Raw genomic sequence first — 12522 nt, 5'->3', positions numbered from 1 at the left:
AGAAGAAATTTTTTTGTCTGGACAGTGTTGTCAAAACTCTGTGAATTTTTTATTTTTTTAAATTTTTAAACATATCTCATACATTTTTATAATAAATTTTATATCATGATAATATAAATTCTGTAGTATTTTAAAAAACCAAAATTATTTATTGAGAAGAATAGATTTCTCTTATATATTCTTTTGAATTGACATCATTGCTAACCATGGATAAGATGTTGCTAACTTTCAAATTCAAAGGCGGCCGGATATTGGGCCGGATAGTCCTGGAGAGCACGGTCCTGAAGCGGTGGCCGTAAAACCTAACCAAAGAGGGACCTAACAACCAAAATTCAAAGCCCAATCAAATGTGTTCTATGGCTTGTTTACAATTATTTGTTTTGTTTTGTTGCGTGGGCTCTTTGGACTAAACGGTCTTATTTTTATTTAAAAAATAAGAATTTAAGTGTAAAAATGGATTTGTTAATTGCCTTGTCCTTACGAAACTTAAGTTTGTAGATTCTATATCTTTAATATGTATAATACCTTCATTGATTAATTTTAAGCATTACAGTAATTGACACTAGAAAGCAAGGTACAGTAGGTACAATTATTAGAATATGAATAAATTTATAACAGCTAATAATTACAGATATTTTTAAATTTTAAACATGAAGACACTAAATAATGTACGAAATTCAAATCACAAAGTAACAGATTATTTTACTGTAAGAAAATCAGTTAGGAAGACAAAAAAGCAGATGTTAAGGGAAAAACAAAAACAATTAGAATACATGGTCATCTGTGAAATGGAGGATGGATTAGAAGTGAGAATTCATCTTTAAAATAAAAGCAGTTATATGTATAGCATGCTGTTTTAGAGTCGTTATACAGAAGGTAAGGGTAGGGGCGTTTTTGCAACTAAGGACTTTGAAAAAGGATCCTTTGTGGTAGAATATAGTGGCGATTTTATAAGTTTAATGGAAGCTAATGAAAGAGAAGATCAGTATTCTCGTGACGAAGCGACAGGTTGTTATATGTATTACTTCAAATATAATGATCAGACCTTTTGGTAAGCCCTGTTTCTTTAATTTGTTGAGTTATAACTATTATATAATTTATACTACTTAGTATCGACGCAACAAGAGAATCGGGAAGAATGGGTCGTCTAATTAATCACTCTAGAACAAGTAGCAATCTTTATACAAAGATAATATTGGTTGATGGATTGCCTCGACTTATACTCATGGCAAAAGAAAATATTAAAAGAGGCCAAGAGCTACTTTATGATTATGGAGACAGAAGCAGAGAATCTCTCAAACACCATCCATGGCTCAAATCTTAATTAAACAGTCTGTTTTATGATTTTATTTTATACACTCACTCGGTATTGTAATGTAAAACTGAATGATTAGAAATTATTATCTCAATACAGAAATCTACAAATATTTTTACAATAAAATTTATTAGTATTGACATATTTTTGAGTTTATTTTAAGTCCCAATAATTTCTGTTCAACAAAAGTCCTTATGAGTTAAAAAATGAGATCTGGTGACTTTGAAATGAGGATTGATGATATTCCCCATATAAAAATGATGATCTTCATTCCCATTCAATAACAAATATTTGCCATAATCTCTTAGCTCCCAAATAAAAGTATTCTCTGCTTGGACAGACTATAGCACAGTATCCAACGACTGTCTAGTTGACTTTTCAAAGCTAGTTGAGAATTTTTATTCAAAAGTTAAATGTCGTTTGTTAAAATCGTATGTTCTCTATAGCTAAACAAACGATATCGATTTCTAAATTTTAAAATATCTAAAATAATTTATATGTCAAGGGAGGGTGGTGAGAAATAAAACAAGACTGATGACTTAACTATTTATTATATTTATAATACATTTAAGAAAGACCAATATTTCATACAACAAAGGGTACGTTTCTTTTTTTCAATTTTATCCTGCATCTCGTCGCATCGACAGCATAATCTAAACGCTGCCATTTTACAAATAAGATAGAGGCCAAAATTCAAAAGTAAAACTATAAAGATTGGCATACGCAGCCTAAACACAATGTTTGAGATGCAAAACAAAGTTTGCAGACTGTTAGTAGAGAATTTCCTTTTCTTGAAAATCTAAGTCAACAAGAACCATTCTTAACAGAAATAAATTATAACCAGAGTGGTCTGAAAAGAAGTGGACGTGAAACACTCTGCTGAAAAATTAATTTAATCAATTTAATTGATTAAAAGTGTTTACTCTTTCATTATATTTAAGTTATTATAAAATAACACAGGTTAGTCCTAAATAATGCATAATTTAACTAATTTCTTTAAAAAATTTAGTGTATTTAGGGGACTCACCTGTCAGTATAGAGATATATTAGTATAACAACTTATTTATTATTTCTGATACAGATAACACAGACATGTATTTTTTTATTTATTTTTTTCTCAAATACGGCTACTGTAGCACCAGAGCCTGAAAATCTACCTCAGGAAACACGGTGGTTTAAGGTTTAAACATTGGGAAAGAAATTCATAAATACAATTCAAATTCTTTAGTTTTTTAACATATAATAGGAGAAATTGAAAAGATCTACTAATAAAACATCTACCTACAAACAGTTTATGTTGCTTTACACAAAGTTGGAAGCAAAGTTATGGATAAAAAGAATTCCAAATAATTGTTTTTTTTTCGGTCAATTGACTACTACATATTGTTTAAAAACAATTTTAAATATTTTATACCCATATAGTGTGCGTTTTATATACATTTTCCACTTTGAAAAAGGAAAATATTTTACAATACTATTTTCTTTTAGGGATAGAGCTTAATACTCCTAACTGTATTTAGCTATTAGATCAATTGGTCTACTTGTACCTATTCCCTTGCTTGCAATTAAATAACTATTTGCAGTGATAATTAATTTAAAACAGTTAACAAAGTTGAGTCTTTAAAGCTTACTGTGTCATAGTCAATCATACAAAATCTTACAAAATTATATCGTACAATCTATGACCATATAAAAATGCACATCATAGAAAGGCGTCTCAACTCAATTTAAAGGTTGCGCCCAATTTTTTTTGGTTTAATTTTTGATAAGAGTGTATGTTAATTCTGAAAAAATTACATTACAGGTCGACCCGATCGTATCAAATATATTTATAGTCAAGCAAGCTTTGATTTGACAATTAAAAAATTCTAATGTAAATAAATGTTCTGTCATCATACAAAGCATACTTGATCATTAAACTATTTGATTGTAATTTATAATGTACCGTTTATTTATTAAGCTCAGTCCCACCAATATATTTAGAAAAAATAAAACAAAAAAAAAATACCAACAAAATAAATTTATTCCAAAATAATGCTATTTATATAGTTAAATTAAAAAAATGTGTATTTTTTAGTTTTAACACATCTCCGAACTAAACCGCCATCTCGCGGGAGCTTTAACAACAACGATTATTTTGTCTCCATTTAGTTCGAAAATTAGCAAAATAAATAATAAAAAATATAACCTATCGCGCGCGAGAATTCCCAGAAAAAGTCCGGTTGTCTTTTATATTAGGTTATTTTTCTAAAAAAATTACATATTTATATATAATAAGGAAAACGTCCAATCTAGGCGGTCGAGATTAGAATCATCGGAATACTGGTGGGGAGGATAAAGTGTGAGAGGAGATGGTGGGATAAAGTTGCGCTGCTCTTCGTCCGCTTATCCGCTCTTAAATAACAGTATTGCCACCTGTAAAAAAAGAAACATCTACACTAGTACCAACTTCTTCAGCACCCCTTCACTACCTAGTAATAGATAGTCACGCATCTAAAGATGAACCCACCGCGTCATCAATGACACGATTGCATTGCGACCTCCTCTTGCTTGGGACTGGTGGTTTTTCTGACCGTTGAGCGTGAATTTAAATATACAGGGTGGTCCGAACTGTATTCCGGAAACTTCGGCTGCATATTCTGCAGATAAAAATAAGTAAAAAAGTTCCTGTAAAGGTATGTCCTAAAATGTTTAGTTTCGGAGATACAGGGTGTAGAAGTTTCATTTTTATTTCGATTTTTTCCAAATGATTTCTAAAGTAACGCCAATATTTGGACGAAAATTGGTATCTGGGAGTTTTTGGACATAAGAAATTTGATTTTGATGTCAATATGGCTCCTACTAGTAGAGGGCGCCACCTACATATTTTTTAACTGGTTTGAAGAGTAATAACTTTTCGTCCGTACCTGTATAAAACTACTGAGTAAAAAATATACATTTACGACGTTTTTTATGTAAAAAAGATCTCTTGGTAAAAATCGCTACGAATAATGGTTTTCGAGATATTTGGAATTGAAATCAATACCTGTTATCATTGACATAAATTAAACATGCTGACTAAATAGTTATTAGACTGAAATCATAAATTTGAAATGTTTTTGTGCCAAAAGTTCAACAGAAACTGTTTTTTATCATTTCTTGCAGAAAAATGTATGATTAATTTAAAAAAATAAAAATTTCCCAAATTTATTATTTCAGTGAAATAACTATCTACTCAACCTGTTTATTTTTCGTCAATAATGACATGTATTGACCATTTCCATTCTAAATATCTTAAGAACGGTTACTCGTAGCGATTTTTACAAAGAGATATTTTTTACGTAAAAAGTCACAGAGATGTGTATTTTTTCACTCAATAGTTTTATACAGGTACAGACAAAAAGTTATTACGCTTCAAAACAGTTAAAACACATGTAGGTGGCGCCCTCTACTAGTAGGAGTCATATTGACATCAAAATCAAATTCCTCATGTCAAAAAACTCCCAGATACCAATTTTCATTCAAATATTGGCATTTTCAGAAATTATTTAGACAAAATCGAAATAAAAATGAAATTTCTACACCCTGTATCTCCGAAACTAAGCATTTTAGGACCTACATTTATACGAACTTTTTTACCTATTTTTATCTGCAGAATATGCTGCCGAAGTTTCCGGAATACAATTCGGACCGCCCTGTATATGAGGCGTCAATTTGCAAAACCCGCCTTATCCCACAAACATTGTTTCGAGACAATGATAAGCAAAAACTGTTTTAGCAAATGCTTGAAGCGTTAATTTACAAAAAACGTGTCCATTGAGTGGAATCATTGTTTTGTATGTCGTTTTTCTAGAAATAAATATTAATATTTAAAACAGAAAAAACACAAAAATAATTCGGATCAGGCGGGTTTTGTTGCAGTATGATGCATATTGCAGGTTTGGATACAATTTGATCCAAGAAAAACGGCGTCGGCGACGACTATGGAATGAAGAACGATGTCATTTTATATGTAGCCAACTGAACGTCGTTTTTTTTTTCGATCATACAGTATTTGCATCCTAACTTGATTTAATAAATATACTATTTTATTAAATTTAAGTAAGGATTTGAAAAGACGTCAGAAGTAATATTATACTTGTGTAAAAAGCTTATGAAAAAATGCAGGATTTGTAACAATACAATAAAAAGCAAATCGTCCTATTGCTGCCAAAAGTCAAAAACTAACATTTTTCCGAACAACCAAATTCAATCACTATGTTTTGAAGCGAAGAATCGATTGCAAAAGTCATTAACTACGATTTCTGGCTATTTACGTTTTATTTTAATACCGAATAGTTACTAACTATAACATCTTTATGCAATGCAATTCATCTTTAGACGCATTTTTCTCGGAAGTGATAAAAAGTAAGTTAGTGACTTTTGGCAGCAATGGGACGAAATATAAGTGGATAAGACGAATTTTGCTGCACTACCGTAATTTGTAGTGAATTTTATATAGGAATAGGCGATCTTTACTGCAGTTTGGGATTGGGTTTATATAGATTTCAGGATCCACTATTAATATGTCATTAAGCCATTTTTTTTAAATGGATAAGGCGCGTTTTGCAACTTGACACCTCATTTATTCTAATGCTACGAGTATAGCTTAATATAATAACATATATAATCATAATGCGAAATTATTTCCAGCAGTAAAAAATTGATAACGCGCCTGTCCTCATCTTTAGATATGGTCACTCTATTTCATGAAAATGCCCCTACAAAATTATGTTTGTTAAAAACAAAAACCAAGGCTTATTCAGTACCAGCTGCACAACTTGGCCAGTTTTAGAAACTACTGCGCCTATTCTTTTACACGCGAGCAATCAAAACGAAAATGTTGATTTCAACTTTTTAAACAAAGTCATAGTAGAGCTCAGAATCTAACATGTTGAAAAGTTTATCAATTTAATAGTGAAACAATATAGAAGTTTATAAAGACAAACATGGAATGTACGTACCTGCCCAAGGTAAAAGTAGATGAAATGGCGAGTTTCGTGCGTCACGTAGGAGCCAAAGTTTCTTCCTACAATACAATGCCATGTAGGATTATATTTCTTATCAAACTCCTTCTTGATATACGCAGCTATGTCCTGTAACAAGAAATATTAATGATTAACACATTATACATCACATGAAAATATAAAAGCAACTTTACCTTTTCAATATTGTACTTCTCGATCGCCTGAGTGGCGCAGTCTACTGCATCCTGTTGCATGTCCTCAGACATATCAGCATTCTTGATTACTGCTTTCCTGTCTGTCATTTTGCTGGCTTTCTGAGTCGAACTAGACCTACAAACATATTTTATAACAAGACAATACAAGAAAAAATGCAGTTAACAAAAGTAATAATATAAAAATTGTATATTACGTAAAATGTTATATACAAAATTATTTGATTATAACATGCATCAATACTGCAGAAACAACACCATTTTATGTTAAATTATGATTTTGAAAAAGTGTGTCATGTCGTGAATAAAATGATTATATCAGAATAATTGTTGGATATTTTAGTAATATTTTATAAGAAACTATAGTTAAATGTATAGAAAACAGACTAAGTAAGCAAGAAATTTAATTTTGAATCAAGTAAAAAAAAAATTTTAAGAAAATACAATGGTGCCTGAAAAGCAAATGCATTTTTGAACTAACCCAAATTATTGCATGCAAGAGGATCAGGACAAGTAGAGCACTTTGATTTCGGCTTTTTTTCAAAAACAAGAGTACCTACTCAGCACTGATAAATATATATACAAGCAAATCTTAACACATACGTTCTGTACGGGCTGGTATCTTTAATGCAAACCTTGGCATGAGCAATAATTTCGCCCATATCTCAAAGATAACTGGTTAGATAAGTTTAGCATATTTATGTTTTATCAATATCGAGAAATATATCGGAAGTTCGCGTGCAACATACCAAAATAATTGATTACAACGTCTGTTGTGGAACGAAGTACCGTGATACGAGAATAAGAAAATTAACTCTGTACTTACGTGTAATTTTACAGTGTTTTCGTTGAAACCGGGTGAAAAATGCTTCCGGTAATGTTAGCAACTTTTAATTTATTTATTTTGTTGGATAAAACGTTTTTCAACTATTTCCCGGGGACGACTTCAGCTGCCTTTTCGCTCTTCTATGAAAATCTACTCGCTGAAAATACCGTAACTTATTGGTCGGCGTCAGAGGCTTCTGGCCGAGGCGTCTGGCAAAATGTACGCGATTGGTCGGACGTTTTACCAGTGCCGTACCATCGCGGGCTAGTTAAAATCCCATTTAATTTTCGGACATCTATCGATTTTATTTGAAATGAATGAAAATGAGACACTGACATGCATCAAAAGTGAACACTTTTCTAAATAAAGTTTTAACAAAAATAAAAAGGATCTTTTTACCAATTAATGCTTATGTTAACGTTCTCAGAAAATGTAGCTTTGACAGTGCTCCGCATTCGACGCTTCAACGTGCTCTAAAAGCAATAAAATGATGACAAAAGAAACAAACGTGGAGCTCCCGAAGGAGATGGAGATCAAACATGCATGCATTAGTATTTTTAGATGGAAAAACTAAGGGACCTACCGTTAAGGGAAGCGCTACGTAATCCTTAGAATTGTGGAAAATAAAATTCTACTTGGACTACGGTAAAATTTGGACCCGATTTAAGCAAACGTCAAAGAGGGGTCGTTTTCGGGGGGGAAATCGATGGAGAACAGGGCGCAGGATCTTGGGGAAGAAGTTCCCTATATCGACGTGTCTGCGCTTAAAAATAGTTTGGCAGAAGACACAGGGAGTTCGTTTTTTAGGACAAAAGGACAATTAATCAGACGGTGTACGAATAAACGACGAGCAAAAGTTGAAATCGTAACGACTTATTTGGGGTTTCATCGCTACTTTTCAGTATGTTTGTGTTCGTGTTCTTATTTATGGTCCGCAGAATACTTTGCCATGGCCGTAGCGTAGGAATTATTAATATTAAATTTCGTGATGGTATACAATAGTGATTTTGGCGACAATTAACTATTTTTAGACTTGAAATGGTGGGCTCAAATTCATTAAAATTCAAATATTTACTAAGAAAACATCAGAAATACAAATAATATCAAACAGTTTCGAAATACTATTTATTTTTATCCATGATACACAATTTATAACTTGTATTTTTTTTTAATTGAACCTAATATAATCTTTTTTAATTGCATCCACTTGTAAACTACGATAATGTTTCTAAAATATTTATACTTTCTTTTGATAATTTAGCATTAGTCATTTTAATTTCAAATTTACATATTATAAATAAGAATAATATAAAAATTGGTATTTTTTAAATAAATGTATAGTGATATGAATAAAAAACCAGTTTATATATCGTATGATCGAAAAAAATGGTGTCCAGTTGGCTTAAATGTCAAATAAAAAAGTTTTTCCTCTTATCCGGGGACATACTGTATATACTGGTTTGGCATTTGTGGCATTGGGTATCGATTTTCATGTGTATGAGTATACAGTCCAAAGGTACAGTCAATATAATACAATAAGATATATACGTAGTGAATAAAGAATGAAGAGTAAGTACCGTATGATCGAGAAAAACACGGCGTCCAAATGGCTTGGAAATGTACAGGGTGGGTCAAATTGGAGGCTTTTAAAGGGAAACACATCCCTTTTCTATAGGAGATAGACGAAAACTAATATCGGTGTCTGGAGCTCAATTTTTATCAAAAACATGATGGTAAATACTTATTCAAAGCGGGCGAATTTTTAAAAACTGTATATCTCGAAGAGGAATCGAGCAAAATATCAAAATTATGCTATATTTTTGGAAAGGTAATTTTAAATTCTTTTCAATAAATTAAAAATATACAGGGTCTACCAGATAAAAAATCAGACCCAAGACTACTCTTGCCGGGATGGTGTAATAGTGATTTGTTACCTGTAATTTTAATTTAAAATTATGTCGCGCTGGACAAATATCTACTTCGAAAATATTTTATAAACTTCTACAAAAATAGCTACTAAGCCTACTTTAGAGATTAATAATCGCAATATTTTAAATGTTATTTTCATACCAAGTATAACAACGACAAGTATAGTACTATTCTTTTAAAAGTTCCTCAATATGGCCGACCTAGTTACGAAAATTGGTAATTTTTTTTTAATGAAAAATAAGTTGGCGTTAGCGAATTCAGAAATTGATTTACTCTTTGGTTAACAATTATATTTTTCAGGATTGTCAAGTTGACGTTAAAGTTAGGTTATTAGGTGGATTAATCTTGAATACAGGTGATTAAACGATAGAACTATATATTGACTCTTTAATTTCAATAATTTAAATTCATTTTGGTGTCCCAAATTGGATCCTCACCTAGAGATACGAGATCAGTTAAAAGGTCGAAAAGTTGGGCAATTTGATGCTGATCAAAACGTCACTTTAAAAGTTTAAAAAATTCCGAATACTCCAAAGATTTATTTAAAAAACTCTTTGAATAAGAAGACTAAGGAAGGAGCATAATGCTATCCATGTATTCATGCATGGTGGGCGGAAAAGCCACTATAAAAGCTCTCTAGGGTGGGGATCCTTGACAGTTCTGTTTGACGATTCATTTGACACATTTGAATTTGATTTGAAATTTTGTGGATTTGTCAGTCTTTACGGAGCTTATTTTATGTTATTTATTATTTATTCTACTACTGATAGTTGTATAAAGGTAGTAAATCTAGATGGAAATTGTGGCAGAACTTAAATTAACAGTGACACTATCGCGATTTATCGAAAAAGACTCTAAAATAGTTGGTTGTGTAGCGTGCGGTAGATCTCGCCAAAAATTGAGTGAAATAATGGAACAGCTTTTCGCTAGTAAGTGACTATATAATATACATACGTGTAGTAAACCGATCATTTATGAAATTCACTTAAATTAACTAAATTATATATTTTTCTTGCATTTTAGCTTTTATTTATTACTTGTCAAAGATTAGATGTCAAAGAATTTAGATACGTTAATTTGACTTACCTGCTTCAGTAGCGTATCGGATGTTTGTGTTAATAAATACTTATTATAACTTATCTATTTTTATTAGAATTATATATTTTTATAACAATTTTAATAACTACCAACATTTATTCACAACGTAAAATAAAACAACAAATTATTGAGTCTACCCCACGTCTACCCTACATCATAGTTTTACATTTTTTAAATAAAATTAGAACGACACTGATAAACCGGAATTTAAGTCGGCCATATTTGAGGCCCATTGCGGTGTACCCACAGGGTGTACCTAAGATTTTTGATATGCTCCTTCCTTAGTCTTCTTATTCAAAGAAAAAACTAATAAGGGGTGTTCCATTTTCCGTGGACATGGAACTACTACGAATTTTTTGGATCAAAATAAGTTAATTGGACACAATTTACCTCTATACAACAGTGCTTCGTTTGTCGGTTAGGGGTTAGGGGGCATCAAATAAGAAAAAGTACGGTAATGGTGAAAACTACCCTCACCCCTACATAAATTTTAATAAAAAATATGTATGTAGAGATAACGTTATGCAAATTAAAGTTCTTAATATTATTTTTTCGAATTATTTAAGTTTTATGCGTTACTATTACGACGCCACTGTTTTCAATCGAATATTTAAGCACATTTTAGTGCCATTTAATTTTTTTTTAATATAAAAAAAAACGCCTTTCCTAAACTTTTGCATAGAATTTTATTTGTGAATATTTTACAGCGTACAAAAAGGAATGTTATAAAAAATAAACTAATCTTAAAAAAGTATAAATACATCTTATAATATTGTGACGAGAAAAATATAAAGAAAAATCATACGATTGACGCAATTGCACCGACCCTGTAAATATGCAAATCTTGAGCAACTTCTATAATTATTTAAATTATTAGATAAAGTGAATCTGAAAATAAATCAAACATACTTAAGCCTATTTAAATTGTCTAAGACCGAAAACGTATAGTTTACTTATGGCATGTATTACAATAACGATCTATTTTATTTGCTAATCGCAACAGCTTTTTTAGTCCTATACATAAAAATACTTATATTTATCACAGTAGTAAAATTAGTATAAATGATTTTATTAAGTTTTGCTTATTTTAGTACGTAAATACATCACTTCGACTCGACGATGGGTATGGTAATGTAAAATTTGAAACTACATACAAGGTGTGTAAATACAAATGTCGATAAGTTGATAAGATAATACATGTATATTGCATTGGATTACTATATAAGCAGGAAGTAGACGTCTTTATATTTATAAATTTAAAAAAACATTTTCTAGAATCATGATATATTTTAAATAATTTTAAAAATAAGATTTCTAAAAATACTCCAGGCAATATTAAGAATAATCCAAAATTACTTCATTTCACACACCCTTGACTAACCTTTATTAGAAATTCTAACCGATGAATAAGATTATGAAAAACGAACTTAGTTATTGAGTAAAAAAACTTTACAAGACATTATTAGTTTTAATATTTTAAACGCGTTGTTATTCTTAAAACCATTAAAACTTTCAAATGAAAAACGATTAGTTAATGATTTTTGAAAATTCATTAAAAATACTATTAAATTTGTAGTTGTATATAAAATACCTGAAACTAAAACTACCAATAACTTATTGATAATATGGAAATATATTTGATACCAATTAAATTTTTAGTTACGTAATCGAGGGCACGATTTTTAAATTCATTATTGCCAATGATCAACTGAAATTTATGTTTCCCGCTAGGGATTCAGGTGGTAGCTCAGTTGTAAAAATTGTCAAGCTGCCAAATTTATTTATTTTTTTCCTTACATCGTCATTTGTTTTGACAAATTTTTAGTTTAGTCTCGAGTTTAGTACCGTATGATCGAAAAAAAACGGCGTCCAGTTGGCTTGGAAATGAACATCGTTGACATTCCCCATATAATTTTACATATAAAATGACAGCGATCTTCATTTCATAGCCATGGCTGACGCCGTTTTTATTCGATCATACGGTATTAATACCACAGTATTACGAGTTTTTGGTTTAAATAAATAGTGTTGTGATACTTTAAGTTTGAAAATGTTTACTAGCCGACCTTGTAGTCGAACATTGTTTTTTTTTAGAACCTCCTTTAGTGCGAAGTGTACAAGATAGCTAAATGGCCGTAAAAAACTCATCGCAATTTT

The 12522-nt window shown here is 30.8% G+C and overlaps 2 protein-coding genes across 5 annotated transcripts; one reads left to right on the top strand and one right to left on the bottom strand.

Moving 5' to 3' along the window:
• Positions 1-346: 346 nt before the first annotated feature.
• On the top strand, positions 347-1433 carry LOC115881548 (N-lysine methyltransferase KMT5A-A-like). The gene is made up of 4 exons (XM_030899087.1): positions 347-574; positions 632-806; positions 861-1051; positions 1111-1433. The coding sequence occupies exons 2-4, from the start codon at positions 651-653 to the stop codon at positions 1322-1324; spliced, it is 561 nt and encodes a 186-aa protein (XP_030754947.1). The 5' UTR covers positions 347-574; positions 632-650; the 3' UTR covers positions 1325-1433.
• Positions 1434-2838: 1405 nt separating this feature from the next.
• Positions 2839-8027, bottom strand: LOC115881524 (dynein light chain 1, cytoplasmic). Of its 4 annotated transcripts, none has more exons than XM_030899050.1 (4): positions 7922-8027; positions 6495-6630; positions 6298-6429; positions 2839-3730 (listed from the first exon to the last, which is right to left on the bottom strand). In XM_030899050.1, the coding sequence occupies exons 2-4, from the start codon at positions 6600-6602 to the stop codon at positions 3701-3703; spliced, it is 270 nt and encodes an 89-aa protein (XP_030754910.1). In that variant the 5' UTR covers positions 6603-6630; positions 7922-8027; the 3' UTR covers positions 2839-3700. The 4 variants fall into 4 exon arrangements, with proteins under 4 accessions (XP_030754910.1, XP_030754908.1, XP_030754907.1 ...); XM_030899048.1 differs by lacking the exon at positions 7922-8027 and adding an exon at positions 7339-7504; XM_030899047.1 differs by lacking the exon at positions 7922-8027 and adding an exon at positions 7116-7229.
• Positions 8028-12522: the final 4495 nt, after the last annotated feature.

This window comes from Sitophilus oryzae, unplaced genomic scaffold (assembly GCF_002938485.1).
Source record: "Sitophilus oryzae breed Bouriz unplaced genomic scaffold, Soryzae_2.0 scaffold_172_pilon_pilon, whole genome shotgun sequence".
Lineage (NCBI taxonomy): Eukaryota > Metazoa > Arthropoda > Insecta > Coleoptera > Curculionidae > Sitophilus > Sitophilus oryzae.
This window is presented reverse-complemented; position numbering and strand designations above follow the sequence as displayed.